Source organism: Camponotus vicinus, unplaced genomic scaffold (assembly GCF_025532165.1).
Source record: "Camponotus vicinus isolate PSW18456_S1 unplaced genomic scaffold, iyCamVici1.0 SCAF_5, whole genome shotgun sequence".
Lineage (NCBI taxonomy): Eukaryota > Metazoa > Arthropoda > Insecta > Hymenoptera > Formicidae > Camponotus > Camponotus vicinus.
This window is the reverse complement of record NW_028141977.1, coordinates 10,972,327-10,990,067: the sequence shown is the minus strand read 5'-3', so window position 1 is coordinate 10,990,067 and position 17,741 is coordinate 10,972,327. Positions and strand designations below refer to the sequence as shown.

The 17,741-nt window shown below is 30.8% G+C and overlaps 6 protein-coding genes across 11 annotated transcripts in view; 5 read left to right on the top strand and 1 right to left on the bottom strand.

Moving 5' to 3' along the window:
* Positions 1 to 2,713, top strand: part of LOC145972564 (SKA complex subunit 1-like) — a 33,650-nt gene extending 30,937 nt beyond the window's left edge. The window contains exons 2-5 of the mRNA XM_083101306.1: positions 1,509 to 1,608; positions 1,704 to 1,825; positions 1,908 to 2,403; positions 2,514 to 2,713. Coding sequence (XP_082957432.1) covers positions 1,521 to 1,608; positions 1,704 to 1,825; positions 1,908 to 2,403; positions 2,514 to 2,668 — 861 coding nt within the window. The 5' untranslated portion in view covers positions 1,509 to 1,520 and the 3' untranslated portion in view covers positions 2,669 to 2,713. The remainder of the gene's footprint in view (positions 1 to 1,508; positions 1,609 to 1,703; positions 1,826 to 1,907; positions 2,404 to 2,513) is intronic.
* Positions 2,714 to 2,865: 152 nt separating this feature from the next.
* LOC145972562 (uncharacterized) lies at positions 2,866 to 6,131 on the top strand. Its single transcript, XM_083101303.1, has 3 exons — positions 2,866 to 3,208; positions 3,516 to 3,785; positions 3,915 to 6,131. Exons 2-3 carry the CDS (start codon positions 3,525 to 3,527, stop codon positions 5,823 to 5,825), a joined length of 2,172 nt encoding a protein of 723 aa, XP_082957429.1. The 5' UTR covers positions 2,866 to 3,208; positions 3,516 to 3,524; the 3' UTR covers positions 5,826 to 6,131.
* A 408-nt stretch (positions 6,132 to 6,539) lies between these two features.
* Positions 6,540 to 12,324, top strand: LOC145971473 (uncharacterized). Of its 5 annotated transcripts, none has more exons than XM_083099165.1 (8): positions 6,540 to 6,743; positions 7,175 to 7,286; positions 7,406 to 9,273; positions 9,428 to 9,640; positions 9,721 to 9,870; positions 9,952 to 10,012; positions 10,279 to 10,410; positions 10,651 to 12,324. In XM_083099165.1, exons 2-8 carry the CDS (start codon positions 7,184 to 7,186, stop codon positions 11,154 to 11,156), a joined length of 3,033 nt encoding a protein of 1,010 aa, XP_082955291.1. In that variant the 5' UTR covers positions 6,540 to 6,743; positions 7,175 to 7,183; the 3' UTR covers positions 11,157 to 12,324. The 5 variants fall into 5 exon arrangements, with proteins under 5 accessions (XP_082955291.1, XP_082955292.1, XP_082955293.1 ...); XM_083099166.1 differs by having other exon boundaries at positions 7,172 to 7,286; XM_083099167.1 differs by having other exon boundaries at positions 6,540 to 6,791.
* A 454-nt stretch (positions 12,325 to 12,778) lies between these two features.
* Positions 12,779 to 14,603, bottom strand: LOC145971475 (uncharacterized). 2 transcript variants are annotated; one of them, XM_083099171.1, is made up of 3 exons: positions 14,156 to 14,603; positions 13,369 to 13,966; positions 12,779 to 13,224 (listed from the first exon to the last, which is right to left on the bottom strand). In XM_083099171.1, exons 1-3 carry the CDS (start codon positions 14,285 to 14,287, stop codon positions 13,187 to 13,189), a joined length of 768 nt encoding a protein of 255 aa, XP_082955297.1. In that variant the 5' UTR covers positions 14,288 to 14,603; the 3' UTR covers positions 12,779 to 13,186. The 2 variants fall into 2 exon arrangements, with proteins under 2 accessions (XP_082955297.1, XP_082955296.1); XM_083099170.1 differs by having other exon boundaries at positions 12,780 to 13,966; positions 14,156 to 14,602.
* Positions 14,604 to 14,711: 108 nt separating this feature from the next.
* LOC145971477 (peroxynitrite isomerase THAP4-like) lies at positions 14,712 to 16,323 on the top strand. Its single transcript, XM_083099175.1, has 4 exons — positions 14,712 to 14,827; positions 15,287 to 15,366; positions 15,453 to 15,963; positions 16,087 to 16,323. Exons 3-4 carry the CDS (start codon positions 15,586 to 15,588, stop codon positions 16,201 to 16,203), a joined length of 495 nt encoding a protein of 164 aa, XP_082955301.1. The 5' UTR covers positions 14,712 to 14,827; positions 15,287 to 15,366; positions 15,453 to 15,585; the 3' UTR covers positions 16,204 to 16,323.
* Positions 16,324 to 16,790: 467 nt separating this feature from the next.
* LOC145971476 (peroxynitrite isomerase THAP4-like) lies at positions 16,791 to 17,562 on the top strand. Its single transcript, XM_083099172.1, has 2 exons — positions 16,791 to 17,186; positions 17,268 to 17,562. Exons 1-2 carry the CDS (start codon positions 16,791 to 16,793, stop codon positions 17,382 to 17,384), a joined length of 513 nt encoding a protein of 170 aa, XP_082955298.1. The 3' UTR covers positions 17,385 to 17,562.
* The last annotated feature ends 179 nt before the right edge of the window (positions 17,563 to 17,741 follow it).

Below are 17,741 nucleotides of genomic sequence, written 5' to 3'. Positions count from 1 at the left end.
ATATTGCAATGTTGCTGCAATGTTACAACAATATTAATAATATTGCTGCAATATTCTGTGCTGTATGGGATGTATGCAGATAAAAAAAGAATCTTTTACAACATAAACTTCATATAGACAGAAAAAAGTATATTGCAATTTACACTTGAAGGAGAATTATCGTCTCCTTCTATTTATCGATATAAATCTGTATTAAAAATCTGAATCTATCAAAAAAATCTGCTATCTTTCAAGTATTAATCTAATTTTCTTGTGGATATACGTAACTCTGATTTATTTGTATGTCACTTTTAGATAACATGATAGCAATATAATAGTGATAGAATATGTTTCTAGAATGCTTTTGCAGTGAATTTTTTTCTTGTTGTCTACTATTCGTGGTATTTATATATCATTGTCGATAGTTTTTATACAATAATACACATAACTTTGCGCGATATAACTGATAAATAATTGATAACTTCCACTATCTTACTTTTGAGAAGTTTAGATATAAGTAATTATCTAATAATTGTTGAAAATGCCAGCAAAATGTATAAACATACTCAAAATGTGCAAGCATGCTTGTGATTTTATTTAAATTCTGGATTATTTTATGAATACAATAATGTAATTCCGTGCTTTAATCTTGACTTTTAATTTAATTACGACATATTCCAAATTCTTTTTTCTAAAAATATCATTGCCCAGTAATATCATTATAGATACTAATTAATGTAGAAAATGTCATATAATTTATATTTCTAATTTAAATATTACAAGTTATTATAAATTATTATAAATTAGTACATATTTTTTTCGATTGAGATAATAATTCTGAGGAGTATAAAACGGTTAACAATTTTGGAAATATTTATTATTTACTTGATGCTACATAGAAGTAATATCTATTTAATAAATAACTATGATATAAGTAGTAATTAATTTATGTTTTATTTATTTCTCGTATTTAATACGCGATATGAAAATATCTAAAAATATTATAATATTTGAATTGTCCCGCACAATTTAAATTTTATTAGAGGACGAAGAAAATCCCTATTCGATAGCCAACCTGTTTTCTTACTAGAAAGCACTCTTATTCCTGATTGGTCGATTAAATTCTATCTCACTTCGTGAAGGATTTTCGAACACATCCTGAAGAAAATGAAATAGTCGATTTCGGAACATGACATTCACGATGGGAAATAAACTAACGGAAATTCAAATTTAAACGAATCGTCACATGAATGAAAAAGTTATTGATATATATAAAAGTAATTTCTTCAAAAGCTAATGTGTTCCATTTCTTAAACATGAATAATTTATAATAATTCGTAATAATATATTTGGAATAATTATTAGGAATAGTATATGATATGATATGTGATACACATGACGCATAAATATAACCTCGATGTTTGTGATGCAAAAAAGTTTTGTCTCAAATAATTTAAGATACGTTGAAGACACATTGTGAAAAAAAAAATTATATATGCAAAGTACATCATCTCATATTATTTGTACAGTAAACTAACAATATGGACAAGCAGGATAATTTAGAAGAAATAGTTGATGGGCATTATAAAAGATTACATCAACTTAATGCGACCACAATATTTATAAAAGGTATGTTGGTAGAATATATTATTTATTTTATATTATATCATTTCAACAATATAATAGTAATTTATAATTGCAAGATCATGTTTCATCTCTTATAGGTAAACACAATATAAAGGATGATCTTCAGAAAATACGTAATGAAGTATTGCAAATCTCATATGGCATTGATAATACGAGGAAAATTTTGGAGCAAATGAAGAAACAGAATACAGATTCTAAAGTAAGCTTGTTAAATTATTCACTCCTAAAGTTTTTTTAATTAAAGAATTGAAAGAAAGTTAGAACTTTATATTTATACGCAGGAATTATTGTCGTTGATTGACATTTTGAACAAAAGAATTTTACACCAGAAAGAAAATGTTCCATTGGAACTTATACAAGGTTATCAGAATGCTGATAAGCAAAAATGCATTCAAAATCAAATCTCTCCTGTTATAACAAAAAGTGCTATAAATTCAGCACATAAATTGATAGAGCAAAATATATCTGCAAATATGTACAATAGTGGTATTATTGAACAAGAAATAATAAAAGACTGTAAAAGAACACTCTTCAATGAACTGGAAGTATGCCCAACAATACTATTTATCAGCACAGAAGAATTTAATAACGTGCCTAAATATATGATTGGGAGACAAACTTTGGAGACAATTAATAGTTTGATAACTGATATAAATAATACGCTAATTACAAAGTATACAATCTTATCATTGGGGAAGGCCGCTGCCCAAAAGAGAGGGGAAATTAATCTATATCTACAATATAAAAAACAAGAGTTTGATATTAAAAGAGGAAAAGGTAAGTCCTCAATTTTAGCAATTTTTGCTAAGATATATTTTTTAATAATATGTTACAAATATAAAAAATACTATATATGTGTGTGTAATTTATATCAATATGATTTCCAGGATATTTATATTTCTTCACAGCTGAAGATTATTACAGACAAACCAAAAAAAAAATTGACAAGACTAAATTAAATTTAATAACTGTATTGCGCCATTGCAAACGTTTACGCGAATGCAGAACAAATAATGAACTGCGATATGTTGTAATTAATTAATATAATCTTTATTGTATATTGTATAGATATACAATAATTTCATAATCTTCTATCATTAATTAATAACTTTTGTGAATTAAATAATATTATCTTATGATAGAGACAAAGTTTTAATTTATTAGTATTATTATTAACATATATAAGCTGTTAAAAAATTAACATTTAGAACAGTATATAATCACTAAATTAAATGCAAATTAACATAGATAAAAAAAAATGTTTGCTATTTTTATATTACATTGATTGTAATGGTATAAAGTTTGAAAGTTTAAGCACTTATTTGTGTAAATAATGAATCAATTTATTCTTCCATTTATATAATAATGTATACATATATATAACCTATTCTCTTATATCTTCTCTTGTATACATTAATATCAAAAGACAAAACAAAAAAGAGATAGTCAATTGTTTCTAGTTATCCAGTCAATTTGTTTCTCATTGAAGAAGCTGAATGATAGCACAAAAATTTGTTATTTCAAGAATATTGAGTTTGCCATGAAACAATATTTGAATATTTGTGTTCTTTTCAAGGAAAAGGTAATCTGCTCCATTTTTTCATTGCAACATTTGAAGTATTTTTTGCTGATCTATATATAATGTGTAAAATAAATTTAATATGTGTACATTAATTTTATTTTATATATTTCATATATCAAATATTTATAAAGATGATGAAATTATATTAAGTTATATTAAATATTGTATGAATAAATTATGGATAAGAAGTTACATATTTATAGTTTCTTAGATGGATTTTTTAACAATGTTTTATGGTTTTTATATGTTTAATATATAAAACTCTGTTTGCAATTGACTTATAAAGATTATTATGAATGATTTGCAGTTATAAAATATGTTCAAAGCAGAATCAATTAGTACATTAAGTGATCATGAAGATGACATTGATGATTTGGATGGCTCTATTGTATGGTCCCAAGAAGAACCACTTTCTTCCAACGAAATATTAGAATTATCAACTCAAGATGAGAGAGAAAATAATTTTGCTTTCTGTCGATTGTGTGCTGGCCAAACTAGTAATCCAATATTTATCTATTCTAAACTCGGGGAATCAATGAAATTGGCGCATAAAATAAATACATGTCTAAGTATTAAGGTATATAAATATATATATAGAAAGATCTTCTATTTTTATAAATATTTATTATACATATATTTTGATTGTCATGCAATATATGTATTACATAAATTCTTATAAATACATGTATTACGATTCATATTGCAGATTAGAAAAACAGATCCATTACCAAAACAGCTTTGCTTGGCCTGTATCGAGAAAGTAAATTATTATGACAGGTTTGACACACAATGTATTAAAGCGGAGGAGATCCTTTTAACAATATTAAAGGAAAAACAATCTTTTAATGCTTCCAATCACAAAAATCAAATTTTATCTGACCGACAGTCCTGTCCCTTATGTATAGAAGGTTACATGAATACATGTGAAAACATGTCTCAGCATGTGAAAGATATAGAATTAGACGAGAACGATATAATCTTAGAAAGCAGCGACGAGGAAAGTATATTTAATAATGTAAATGTTGATAAGGAAAATGGAAATCGCTCTATTATGTTACAATGTCTAGGAAATAGGCAGAAATACTTGAAATGTGGCGCGTGCATGAATCTCTATCACACTAAGGAGACTCTAGATGGTCACAAGTGCAAGCCCAATGTGCAGAGCACGACGAAACCATACAAGTGTCTTACGTGCGACACAACGTTTAGTTTCGAGGAGCGTTTGAACTTCCACAAGCAATTTCACAGAGGCGCAAAAGCGTTGTATTGTGAAATCTGCAAAATAACTTTCGGTAAAGAATTGAAGCTATTTTATCACTACAAGAGGTATCATTCTAAAGATATTAGCATCTCGTGTCTGCAATGTGGAAAATTATTCGAGAATCAGGAGACGCTTCGTGTACACGTTTGCGTGGACGGTAAGAATCGGCCACATATTTGCGAGGTGTGTAACAAAGGCTTTTCCGATGGCTATACCTTGAAGCGTCATATAGTGACACACCTGCCCGAGAAGCCTTACAAGTGCTCGCAATGTTCGAAGAGTTTTACACAGAAGTCAAGATTGAATAAACATGTCGCGAGTCACTGCATCGTTATTGAAAACAATCAGACAGTTTGGAAATGCATTCAATGCGGCGAAGTATTTATCTCTTGCGATGACGCTGATGCTCATTACAAGATACACGAGGATAAGATTACATTGATCGAGGAACTATCGATATCGAAATTATATCACTGCGAATTCTGTAATAGTCACTTTACCGACGTGGACAATCTGAAGATTCATCAGAATCGACACGTTATTGAAAAACCATACACATGTAACGCGTGCGAAACTACGTATAAATCGTTTGCAGAGGCCATTTTACATTGGAAGGAACACCAGAGATTGTTCAAAGTTCTCGTCGTCTTTCTATGCGATGTTTGTAACAAGGACATGAAGGAATTATCTCTATTGTATAAACATAAGCAAAAGAGACACGATTATGCAGCCAGATTATCCGAATCCGGTGATGCAAAGTTCGTGTGCGAACTATGCGGAAATATATTCGACAGGAGCGAGGATATACAGGCTCACGGACGAGATCAATGTTCCAAATTTCCCTGTGATATCTGCGGCAATCTACTGCCCACGGCAAATTCGTTGAATGCTCATAAAAGGCGGCACAATGGACTGCGACCATACGTCTGTAATATCTGTGGAAAGAGTTACACTCAGTCCAGTCACATGTGGACTCACAAAAGATTCCACATGGGCGTCAAGCCTTACGCTTGCGAATATTGCGATCAGCGTTTCACGATAAAGCCGGATTTGGCGGATCACACCAGGAAGAAGCATACAAGGGAGAGACCGTTCAAGTGCGACGTCTGTAATAAGGCTTTTCTCACCGGATCCGTATTTTATCAGCATAGATTAATACACCGTGGTGATCGTAGATACAAATGCCACTACTGCGAGAAGGCCTTCACCAGAACAGAGGCTTTAAATAATCATATTAAAATACACACCGGGGAAAAGCCGCATGCGTGCGATGTGTGCGGCAGATGCTTCAGACAGAAAGGAGACATGAGGAAACATAGACGCACCCAACATAATTCAAAACAGGATACATCTTGAAACTTTTGTCGCATTTCAAATGCAGTGTGAATTATTTTTGTTACTTTTGTATTTTAATCATTACATCGATAAATAACAAATATGTATATAATAATCTATTTGTGCAACATGATCATATTATACTATTGTATAATGAATATAGAATCACACAAATTACATTAATTTATCTGTTTCATAATAAATAATAAAATATTTCACAAAGAGAAAAAGAGAGAGGAAGAATAAAAATTATAAAAAAATATTAAAATATTACATATGAGACATAGTATAAAATATAAAAAAAGAAAATATATATAAGTATCATAATAAATATAATATATTAATAAATATCATGAATATAGAATAATAAGTATCATAATAAATATAATATATAAAATATAAAAAAAAGAAAATATATATAAGTATCATAATAAATATAATATATTATGATGGCATATTAAAAAACAATAATTTATGTAATATAGGTACATTATAAAAGGTATACAATAATGCATTTATTTCTCACTTATTATTTATTTGTCTATATCGTGTATTATATATATCGCTTAATTTTTTCATTATGACTACAAATGTATAAAGAAACATGTATATAGAGAACAGTGAAGGAATTCGGGACTCCGTACGCAATTTTAAAGGGCCGCGATAACGCGCCTGACGAATGACAGGTGCGCGCGCGCGCGCGCGCATGCGCCCGCGTATCGTAGAACAGGTGATGTGTGCGCTACATGCCTAGAATGTCTCATGACCGTCGTCATCGTGCATCTAATCGTCGCGCACGATCTGCTGGACGGACGACCTGACACACTTGGCTGTGATAATCACCGAGTCCGTCGCGCTCGCGGAATACGCGCCGTGATGGTCGCCGAGACGACGATGGCGAGGTAGAATCGTGTTCCCGGGATCGCGGAGCTGATACTGGTACGTGGTGGCCTAGAGTAAGAACGTCATCGTTGATCCTTCGCGAGAGTAAGTCATGATCAACCTTCGTCGCACGATCTTCCGAGTCGCTCAGGAAGATGTCCCCCGATGTGTCCCTGACCTATGTATTTGAGCGCGACTTAACCTTAACGCGTTTTGACATATGCATGTAACGGGCGTACGCATGTGACGAGGGTGGGACGATGTAATTGTAAACAAAGAAGTGAGATGTGACCGAAAACGCGACGACGATTCGAGCGATTTTGTGTAAAATTTTTTACGAAATTTATGCGCAGCAGTTTGGCACGTTATTTAGGTTGAACCTGTGACCGAGAGTCTATCCTTTACCTCGTTATCGCGCTCTTTAATTTCGTCGATGTTTGCAAAAGGTTATATAAGATCTTGTCGTTTGTCGATGTTCCATGAAGTAGAGGAGAACCATGGCTTTCCCGCCTTTAGTCAGTTCAACACCTCCACCCTTGGACAACTTCGGAGAGTCCGACGAGGATGAATTCGGAGACTTCACAGCTGGCGGAATAGATGGTATTTATATAATAGAATACATTAATGAAACATTATACATACATATTAATAACGTGATATCAATATTGATTATCTTCCACATTATCACAGTTATCTTCTAATATATAGATTTGTTGTAGGCTTATCCGTTTCATCAGAGTCTCCACAAAAACTTATCACTCCGATACAAACACCAATAATATCACAGAATGTATCTCCTAGGATAAATGGTATTAATGAGTCATCAGTATTAGACAGTCGCTCTAAAATAAACAAAGCCTTGAAATGTGGGGTCATTGATGACCTATTGATTGTTGAGAAGGGAGAGGACAACGTGAGCCACATAAGATTGAAAGATAAAACAGATAATAGTAGCATATTGGAAAACGATTTGGAAAATATTAGTATAACAGAACACAATGTATTAGATGTACCTAGAAATGGCGATTCGCATAATGTTGAGACTAGTAATAGTATTGATCATGTTTGTACTCAGAATGTTTTAGTTAAAGAAAATTTTGTTGATACAGATGTAATTAGTAGCAACAATAGTAGTTTAGCTGATAGTGTAAAGACAGTCAGTGAGCAAGAGGGATCGTCAAGTGGTTTAGAGGCAAATGATGAAATAGAACCTGCGAGCTTGGATTTGGAGGATCCTACGAGTACGCCGGATATTTTGCAACAATTGGATGACGATTTTTACAATTACGAACAGTTCAAAGATTCCAGTGAGTGGAACGATACTGTTTGTGAGAAAAAGACAGATATGACTGTGGCAGTTTTGCAAACAGATTATGATAATACGCCTAATTCTATAGACACAAAATGTAATGTAACAGATGAAATAGAAAATACTTACACGCCATATATCGAGAATGATGTCTGTGTCAATCATATTAATGATAAATCTACTTTCATTCATAATGAAAGCACAATTTCCAATTTTGTTACCTCACAAGAACTTAATGTAGACAGTACTAATGTTTTTAATCAGCCAGATTGCGAATACAGTATTCAACCAAAATATATAGAGATGTACGATGTAATATCCAATGGTGAGACAAGCAAGTCGAAAACTTTAAATGATTCTTTCAATTTTGATTTTACCTTTGATGATGCTCTAAGAGAGAAATCAAATTTAGATTGTACATCCATATATGCCGAAGACATCTATGTTCAAAAATCTAATATGAAGAGTGACGAGAATTTTCCTAATGACGTTTGCGATACAGTCACTATAGAAAGTATTACACAATCAAAAGAGAACGAATATGTAGTTGTAGAGACAAAAAATCAAATTGTTCAAAAAACAGGTATGAATGGGACAATTGAGGAAATTTCTGCTTATAAAGAAAAAAGCTTGAGTAATGAAGAAATAAACAGACACATTCCGGAAGATGATTATGACGCACATAATCCAGATAATTCCGACTTTACGGAATTTATAGAGCATAAAGGTTTTGACAGTGTATTGGAATTGACAAGTAGTTACAATCCGATATCCATTAATAGTGATTGCAAAACAGTACAAATTCATGATTTGCATGCATTTTCTTCCGACACATCTATACAAAAATTTTCATCAATTGAAGAAGCTTCACTGCCATCTACTAATACATCCCTTGACTGCTTAAAAGATAAAGTTAATTTTACAAGTACTGCGAGCGAATGTGCCACATATAAAAGCGAAAATTCTGTAGTATACTTTAGCGATGGCGAATTTTATGATTTCCACTTACAAAATATGGAGCCAGTAGCAACCAGAGTACAAGAAAATAATTATTCTGGCTTTGAAAGCGCAGATAACGAAGACGATGATTTTGGTGATTTTACTAATTTTCCGAGTGCGACAATAGAATCGAAATTAAATGATGATGCTAAAGAAATGAAGGTACCTGAGGATAATGACGATTTCGGAGACTTCAGCAATTTCGAAACATCAATGAATGTAGTAGAGACACAGCAGTTTAGTTTGAAAGAATCTATATGTCGGATAGAAAACAAGAATGTGAGTTTAGGAATGTTTGTAATATAAGATAGTTGGTAGTTTATTAGAGAAATAAATGTATCGCTTTGGCTTAGATTTCGTGCAAGTTTTGTATTAAATATAAATAATATAACTTAACATATTTTCTGATATATTTCGATCAAAATGATTTCAGGCCGCGAATAAGATAGAAGATATAATAACAAATATGTTTCCAATAATTCCTGAACATCATGAAGTTGAATTAAAATCTTTAATAGATAAAACGGATAAAGTTTGGCAGAATGTGAAAAGTGTGGAAGAAACTAATGCTCTCACTTATCAATGGGCAAATAGCAGTAGTAACAATGTTCTTCTAAATGCTCTTGGTATCGATTCCCGAAACATCGTAAGTATGCATATGTTGCACGTATTTAAAACTGAAAATATTTCATACATTTATTCGACAACAAATATTTGAAATTAAAGCTTTTTGGGCCAAGATGGAATCCGAATATACCAAGGTTTGCTGCAAATCTCGGCTTTACTCCACTGGAGCCGATTAAAGCTACCGTTGAACCTCAGCACCAACCATCTGCATCCAACGTAAACAAGATGCAAGGCACGGCTTGTTCAGATGTAAGTTGAAGCTTTTATTTCAATAGGATACACGTGTGAGTACAATCTACGTGTTTATTAATAATTGTAACATTATATTAGGAAGTACCCGCCGCCCAATTTGATTGGAATAGTTCTGGTCTTGTAAACCCCCTAGATGCTAGTAAGTATTTATTGTACTCGTGTGTATATGTGTGTGGTAGTTAAATTATTACATTGAAAGAAAAAAAAAGATGTTATATCTCTTATATATTTTTCTGAATCTCAATACACTCACATATAGCGAAAGAGAAAGAAAATAATATCTTTTTTTTTTTAAACAAGTATTTATTTTACACGTAAAAGCAATATATGTTGTTGTGATATAACATGTAAACACATAACATGTTGAGTTTTTTCTTAAATCTTGCAAAAAATAACACAATACAGGTGGTGGTGGGTTATCCGCTCTTCTACCTCTGGATTTGTTGTGTCCGTTTGATCCTCTATTAACACCTCATTGCTCCACACACTCCGAATCCTATCATCAGTCAGCTTGCTCAACGAACTCCGTTTATTACTGTAAGTGCTGAAGCTATATGTATGTGTTGTGATATGACGTATGCGTGCACGCTTATTTATAATTTTTATTTCAAATAAAAAATATCCTTTCCATATGCATTCATATATATGAAATATTCAGTAGATTTACGCTTATTTGCTTGATTTTGAATTTTATAGTATCTTCCGTAATTTTTCTGTATTTATAGTTAACCATATAATTAATTATTATATAGTTAATCATTGTTTATTATTATGCAGATCCACCGGAAACACAAGAATCAAGCAGTCAGCTTGTAAAGTCGCAAAATTTATCCGAATTTACTAATAGTTCGCTAAAACAGCAAAAATCGTCTCAGACGTCCAAGATAATAGAACCATTGCCAGGACCATGTACAGTAGAATGGAAAAAGAAAGTCGAACAAGATCTCGGAGCGAAGCAGAAAAGTAATCACCAGTCGCATAAAGCTTTGAGAAATGTTCCGCCGACCAACAATAAGTCGTTTTCGGTAAGCAATAATATTTCCAAGGTACATGATTATCATAGAAAGACATCGGTAGGTAGGAAAGAGAATACTCATGGTGCGGAACACGTGGTCATGGATCGGTATGGGCGACCGATGACCGTGCAAGCCGAGACCGCGAAGATTCTGAATCAGTTACCGGATCTGTCGTTCTTAAACGCGAGAACTCTGTTGTTCAATCGCGAGCAGAGGCAGATCGTGCCGGATCTGGGCGCAATGATAAATCGGAAGATGCCCGGCTGAGTAACATCGGTCTGAATGCGAGTTTGAAAGGGGCAAACGCGAGAGGAAACCTCCCGGAGAACCTGTTGCGAATTGGACGTTTCTAAATGACCCATACAATCAAAACGTACTTCTGCTACCTTTCAAACCTGTGTTCAGACCAACCTCTGATCCAACCTTGGCTCTTCCGCGTCTGAAAAGAATAACTAGACGCGTACGTGTGTACGTGTGAAACTCCTGTATTATTCATCTATTCACTTGCTGCACCGAGCAATGGCACTTTGACATTCCGAACCATCATTGTTTTGTGATTCTATAGCGCTATTGAGAATTATTGTTATTGAATCCTTTTAAAGGAGCTTTTACTTCGTTATGCAATTATAATTTAATATTGCACTGATCGTTTCGGTATGTAAGTTTGTTCTGTTAGCTCAACGGTTGCATAATTCTCACTGGAGATAGCAACATTTAACGTCTCTAAATTAAATAGATTTAAGAATTCACATCTATTCGGCCATGTTCTAGTCTACAGTTCTTAACAAATAAGTTTTAGGTATCATATGTTAGGAGAAAGATTTTCGTTTAAAGAGGTTTATATTTTTAATGATAATTACGAGCAATGAAGAAGTCGAAAAAAATTATATTACACGTTTTTATCTCGAACGTTAAATTCATTTATTAACTCTTCTGAGATTACTCTTAGATGAGAGCAGACCTGAATATTAATCATATACATTCGAGATATTTCGCGTACTTTGTACGATATTTACTTATTACAATTTCAAGCAATCGTAAATATTTCCAGTCATAATATAGAGAAGAGAAAATACACATACACATACATATTTAACTCTATTCAAAATAAAAACTATATACTAAATCGTAAGTCAATTATCAATTAGATTGACGAGAAGATTGATATCTGTAATGAAATCGTCGAGTGATGTCGCATATATCAAATTCGCTTGATGCTTTTATTGCACATTTTGAATTTCTACTATGGAACGTGATGTACTTAATTATATGTAAATGTAAAGGCATTTGCATATTGATTATTAGGGCGAAATGATAAGCTAAAATAATATTACCATTATCGAATTCGTTATTTATTAATGATAATATTGTAATATATATTTTATGTAAAATATTGTGGATAACATTAACACATAGGCAATCTTTGACAATTGAATCGTTGTTACTTTTCTTAACCAAATTATATCTTGCAAAAGTCCTCGATCTTTTCCCGATCCTTGAATTAACCATTTACAAAAGACACATATGTCGTATTTGATTTTATTAATTATATGAGTTAAAGAACGATAAACAATTCAATATTTTGAACATTCGTAGTTTTGATTTTACTAAATATAAGAGAAAAATTCGTTTAAAAGACCAACTAAATGATAGTTATTCTTTTTTTATTAAAATACTTTTATTAAAAAATTATTATTCATCATTCGATAACATATTTGGTTTTTTACTCATCATCAATATGTGTATAAAAAAATATATATTATTATATATATATATATATATATATATATATATATATATATACACACACACGTATTAAACAGCAATAGCTATAATGTTTACGCAACACATACAATTAGAATAAAACATGTACTTAGAATATATAATTAATAATACAATTAAATATTTTTTTTTAATATATTATTACATGCACACAAATTATTTCATATAATGCAATATAAATCTTTTTAAAACTTTTACAATTTTGTCTTAGACTAGATTTTTTAAATTCAAATATATAATGATCTATACATATATTATAATTATAATACATTAATTATAATTGTGTCTTAGACTAGATTTTTAAAATTCAAATATATAATGATCTATACATATATTAAATACATGTATGTATATATGTGTGTGTGTGCGCGCGCGCGCGCACAATTTGAAACAATAATACTCTGTATAAGTATAGAAATTTTTTTTAAAAACTATATATATATAATTTGTAAATTACAATTGCACCACCATTTCTTTAAATTATGAAAAAAAGCATAAACATATGATATTTTTCGTCATTCAGAAAATAGATCCTCTTCAGATTCTTCTTCTTCTGAAATATTAAGGATCTGTTTTGATTTTATTGTATGAGACACATTTATATTATGTAATGTTAATTTGTTTCTACTAGTAGAAGGCTCAGGAATTATATCTTCGCTAGAAGGAGAATTTGTACATCTGTTAAAATTTATCTTACTACTCTTTGGTGTAGCTTTCCATTCACTTTTATAATCTACTTTGCGTTTTTTTGAATTAGATGATGCAGTACTCTGTACTTTCTTGCTCTCTGCATCTGATTTTTGACTTTCATCGTCAGTAGTTTCATCATATACTGACTTTGTTGTTTGTTTATTGCTATCTAAAGCCTTCTGAAGCTCTCTGATCTTTTTTTTCTTTGCATTCAGAAGTAAAAGAAATTTTGTGTAAAGATCCTTCTCCATTTTATCTTTTATATTTATCATTTCCTCTATATCTGTAGTTAGCTTTATATTGCTTTCATTCAAGCATTTGTTCTCTTTTTTCAATGTTAGTATCTCTTCTTGACATTTTTGATAAAGCTCTAATAATTGTTTCAAAGTGTCAGAAATAATTAATATATTTGAAAGAGGATATATTGCAATTTTTCCACGAGTAAGAATATTTTGCTGTTTCCATATAAATGTATCATCATGCAGAAAAAATTGTATGTCAGCATTTTTACCAGAAAATGCATGTCTAGTTTTCTCCAAGTATTTTTCAAAAGATTCATCTAAATGATCTAGAAAGAAATTGGCATTTTCTGTGGCTGTGTGCATCTATAAAATAAAAATAATTACATTATTAAGTATATATTTATTAAATATAGTAGAAGATAATTATCAAGAGTAATATTTTGTTTTAAAAATAAAAAATTTGTTCGAGTTTTTCAAAATTTTAGTATCTAGTTTTGTAATATATACAAGTAATATACAATCGAATAAATAAATATTAATCAGATTATATACCTCTCCACTCAGTGGTATTGTGCATGGTCTTAACAATATTATTTTAAAATGCGTATCCTCCCATTCTGCATATAATGTAAAATTGGTTTTGTCCACTTGATTCACGAGCTGACTCACGCTCACGTTAATCATTTCAATAATTTAAAAAAGGTATATGTAATATAAATGAAAAACGAAGGAATTGCGCAAAAAACATTTGATGTATGATCTGATAAAATTTTTTAATAAATTTGATCATAAAAATTATAAAAATTTGATCAGAAAAAATATATATTTTGATGCATAAAAAGCAGATTCTGTCGATAAGAAACGATACTCTTGTACTTTAATGTAATTAAAAATTGATAATGTGCATGAAAGCACATTATAAGGTTAGTAACATGTCGGAGCATGTTCTGTTACGATGCGTCACATGTTTACATGTCATCGCTTGTCATCAAGTGACGCGCGCATGCGCTTCTCATAACAAAGTAATAACACTTAGGGCCGATATTACATTTATCAGAAAATTCCTTGAGTCTCTAGAATGCAGCCAATCAAAGCGCTTAAAAAATTTGTCGTACATGTAATATTAGTCTAAGTCCGTTCTTTTTAGCTGAACTGGATGCACTATATAAACTCTAGTGCAGCTAAAAAGAACAAAAATCTCATGACAAATTTATCTGCATGGATGTGAGTATTGTAATTGTTTAAAAAATTCGAAAAAAATGAAACGATATATTTGAAACATTAAAATGATTATCACACACATGTGCACGCTTAACAACAGTGTTCCGATTTTTATTAGCAACAATATTGCTTTTTATTAAAAACGATATAATTAAATTACCGAAGAATAACATGACTTAATGAAATGTTTTAAAGATAAAAAATTATTTACAGCGAGAAGAGAATTACAGTACTTTTTTTTAAATTATTTGAAACTGTCCAATGTTATTTATTTTTTTTTTATAATAGTTTTTAACATACGTCAACCGATTTTATCCTTTACGGTTTTTAAATCGACAAAAAAAGTAAATATTCAAGTACTATGCAATAAAAAAATTGAGACATCTTCCATAAATCAAGGATGTTAGAATATATTAGAATATATGTAATATGTTATAATTAATTAATATTAATATTTAACAGAAAATAACGTTATTAACTTTTACAAAAAGTATAAACTCGAATATTAATAGAGAATCTTTATTTGGAGTATTTTTGATAAGGTAAGAATCATAGTTATATCAATAGTTTATAAGCAAAAAACTTAATTTTATATCATATCTAACACTAAATATATTTATACTTACAGAGTATATTTTATTAAAATTTTGAAATTCTTAAATATAAATTAAAATTTGCTCAAACACCTTGTTCATCACTTATTCTACATATATTTATACTATATCTGGAATTAAATAAAGCAAATTAGGATATATGATAATATGGAACGTTCACCATTACCCAAAGCATTAGAACCATTAGCGTGGCTTGAAGGGACATGGCGAACAGACTGTGGTAGTGGCAACTATCCAACTATTAAAGAATTCAAATATTATGAGGAAATAAATTTTACATATATAGGACAACCCATGTTCAATTATACTGCTCGAAGCTACTCTATCTCGGAACCAAAAAAACCAATGGCTCAATCAACAGGTTTCTTGAAGGTGGATCCAAAAACTAATAAAATATTTCTTATCTTGGCACACAATTTTGGTTTAACAACTATCGAAGAGGGTGAAGTAGTTAACAATGTTGTTTGCTTAGACAGTATTGATATATTAAGAATGAAAGGGGCAAAACCACCACAAGTAACACAGGTGTGTTAATTTTTAACTTTTACTCAATTAAAAATACCATAATTTTTACTTATATAAATATAAATTATCTTAATAACTTATTAAATACAAATTATATTGTTTATACTTTATGATTTTTTTCAGATGCGCAGGATATTCAAACTTGATGATAATAATTTAGAGCATGTGTTTTATATGGCAACATCAAATACCCCAGAGCTGACTGAACATTTGCGAGCAAAATATGTGAAAGTAAACTAAAAGGAGAAAATATGAAGGAAAAATGAACTGTTAAATGTGCATATTATTATATAATTTCCACTATTTATTATTGCAATTTTTTATATAAGTATTATGAACGAATAAAATTTTAGAACAATAGGTAAAATGCATGCTAACTATTTGTTTTTGGGCATTAATTTTTTCTGCATCAGTGATATTATCTGTGCGCATATTACGTGATATGAATCTATTATGTATTCGTGTTTCAACATTATCTATCATTCAGATCCCGTGAAATTACCAGAAAAAAATATTGTTTACGCTATTACATAATAACTTCATAATACACGAAGTATGTGTCATTTTACAATTGACAATCGTAATTTCTGTTGCGAAATAAAAATTGAATGGTTTATGATGTTAAAAAACATTGCATGTTAACATATAATCATAATAAATGAGAGATTTCAGGAAGATATAAATACTGAAAATTTTGTGCTCTGATCTCCCAGTAGACATTTCAGCTTGCAATTGAGCGCTTGGACATAGAGAATACATATTATATAAGCTCAAGATATTTTTTATCACTTTTATTAAATTTGTATTATTTAAATTCATTGCGAAAAATGAATATGAAAATATTACCGTTACATGAGTTGTTACATATGCTGGCCTGGCTGGAGGGCATATGGATAACGGAGGAGCCCGCAGTTGGAATATACCCGACCATCAAATCGTTCAATTATTACGATGAGATAAATATCACGTCCATAGGCCAACCGTTGTTTAATTACATTGCGCAGAGTTGGCATCCGGAAACGGGAACGCCGATGCATCGAGAGACCGGTTTCCTGCAGATTTTACCGGGGACCAACAAGATAGCTCTAAGTTTGATTGATAATATAGGTCTATTCACAGTCGAACAGGGTGAGCTGATGAATGATACGAAAACAATTGATTTAAAAAGCACCAATATATTAGCGACAGATGCATCGATACCGACTTTTCCAACTTTAACGCAGGTACAATTTTTGTATAAATAATCGTTAATAATTTTTTTTATATTCAATAGTACAATGTTTAATGTGTTCTTTTCTCGATAGACGCGTCGAGTGTTCAAATTCGATGGTGATAGTTTGGAATTAATCTTTTACATGGCAACGTCAAAAACTCCAGAACTGATGGAACATTTGCGTGCGAAGTATAAGAAAGTCGCATAAGATATGAAGACGTGGGAATAGATTAAAATAAATTGTACAAGTTAATGCTTTTCACTTTTTGTAGTAATTATCTGACAAGTAGAAAATGTGAATATAAAATTTTCGAAAGATGCGGAATGTAAACACGCATTCTTCGATATAGCTAATAAATGTATAACAAAAAGTAGATCTAATTTAACACAGCGTAATATACCAATATTAATTTGCACAAAGTTATATACACATTTTTTGTCTTCAATTTTACCAAGATAAATCAACTAAATAAAAGGTCGGAGGTCGGTGCATACAATATCTAGGAGAAAATTCGCGACTGGCACGCGACGTGACCGCACAGAGAACTGCGCCACAGATTACATC

Bases quoted from the DNA above. Each gene is read 5' to 3' on its own strand.
- LOC145972562 (XM_083101303.1), top strand. From the start codon at position 3,525: ATGTTCAAAGCAGAATCAATTAGTACATTAAGTGATCATGAAGATGAC. The intron at 3,786-3,914 runs GTATATAAATAT...TTCATATTGCAG, and splicing joins ATACATGTCTAAGTATTAAG to ATTAGAAAAACAGATCCATT.
- LOC145971473 (XM_083099165.1), top strand. From the start codon at position 7,184: ATGGCTTTCCCGCCTTTAGTCAGTTCAACACCTCCACCCTTGGACAAC. The intron at 9,274-9,427 runs GTGAGTTTAGGA...AAATGATTTCAG, and splicing joins GTCGGATAGAAAACAAGAAT to GCCGCGAATAAGATAGAAGA. The intron at 10,411-10,650 runs GTAAGTGCTGAA...ATTATTATGCAG, and splicing joins AACGAACTCCGTTTATTACT to ATCCACCGGAAACACAAGAA.
- LOC145971475 (XM_083099170.1), bottom strand. From the start codon at position 14,287: ATGATTAACGTGAGCGTGAGTCAGCTCGTGAATCAAGTGGACAAAACC. The intron at 13,967-14,155 runs GTATATAATCTG...TTTATTTTATAG, and splicing joins CAATACCACTGAGTGGAGAG to ATGCACACAGCCACAGAAAA.
- LOC145971477 (XM_083099175.1), top strand. From the start codon at position 15,586: ATGGAACGTTCACCATTACCCAAAGCATTAGAACCATTAGCGTGGCTT. The intron at 15,964-16,086 runs GTGTGTTAATTT...GATTTTTTTCAG, and splicing joins AACCACCACAAGTAACACAG to ATGCGCAGGATATTCAAACT.
- LOC145971476 (XM_083099172.1), top strand. From the start codon at position 16,791: ATGAATATGAAAATATTACCGTTACATGAGTTGTTACATATGCTGGCC. The intron at 17,187-17,267 runs GTACAATTTTTG...TTTTCTCGATAG, and splicing joins CTTTTCCAACTTTAACGCAG to ACGCGTCGAGTGTTCAAATT.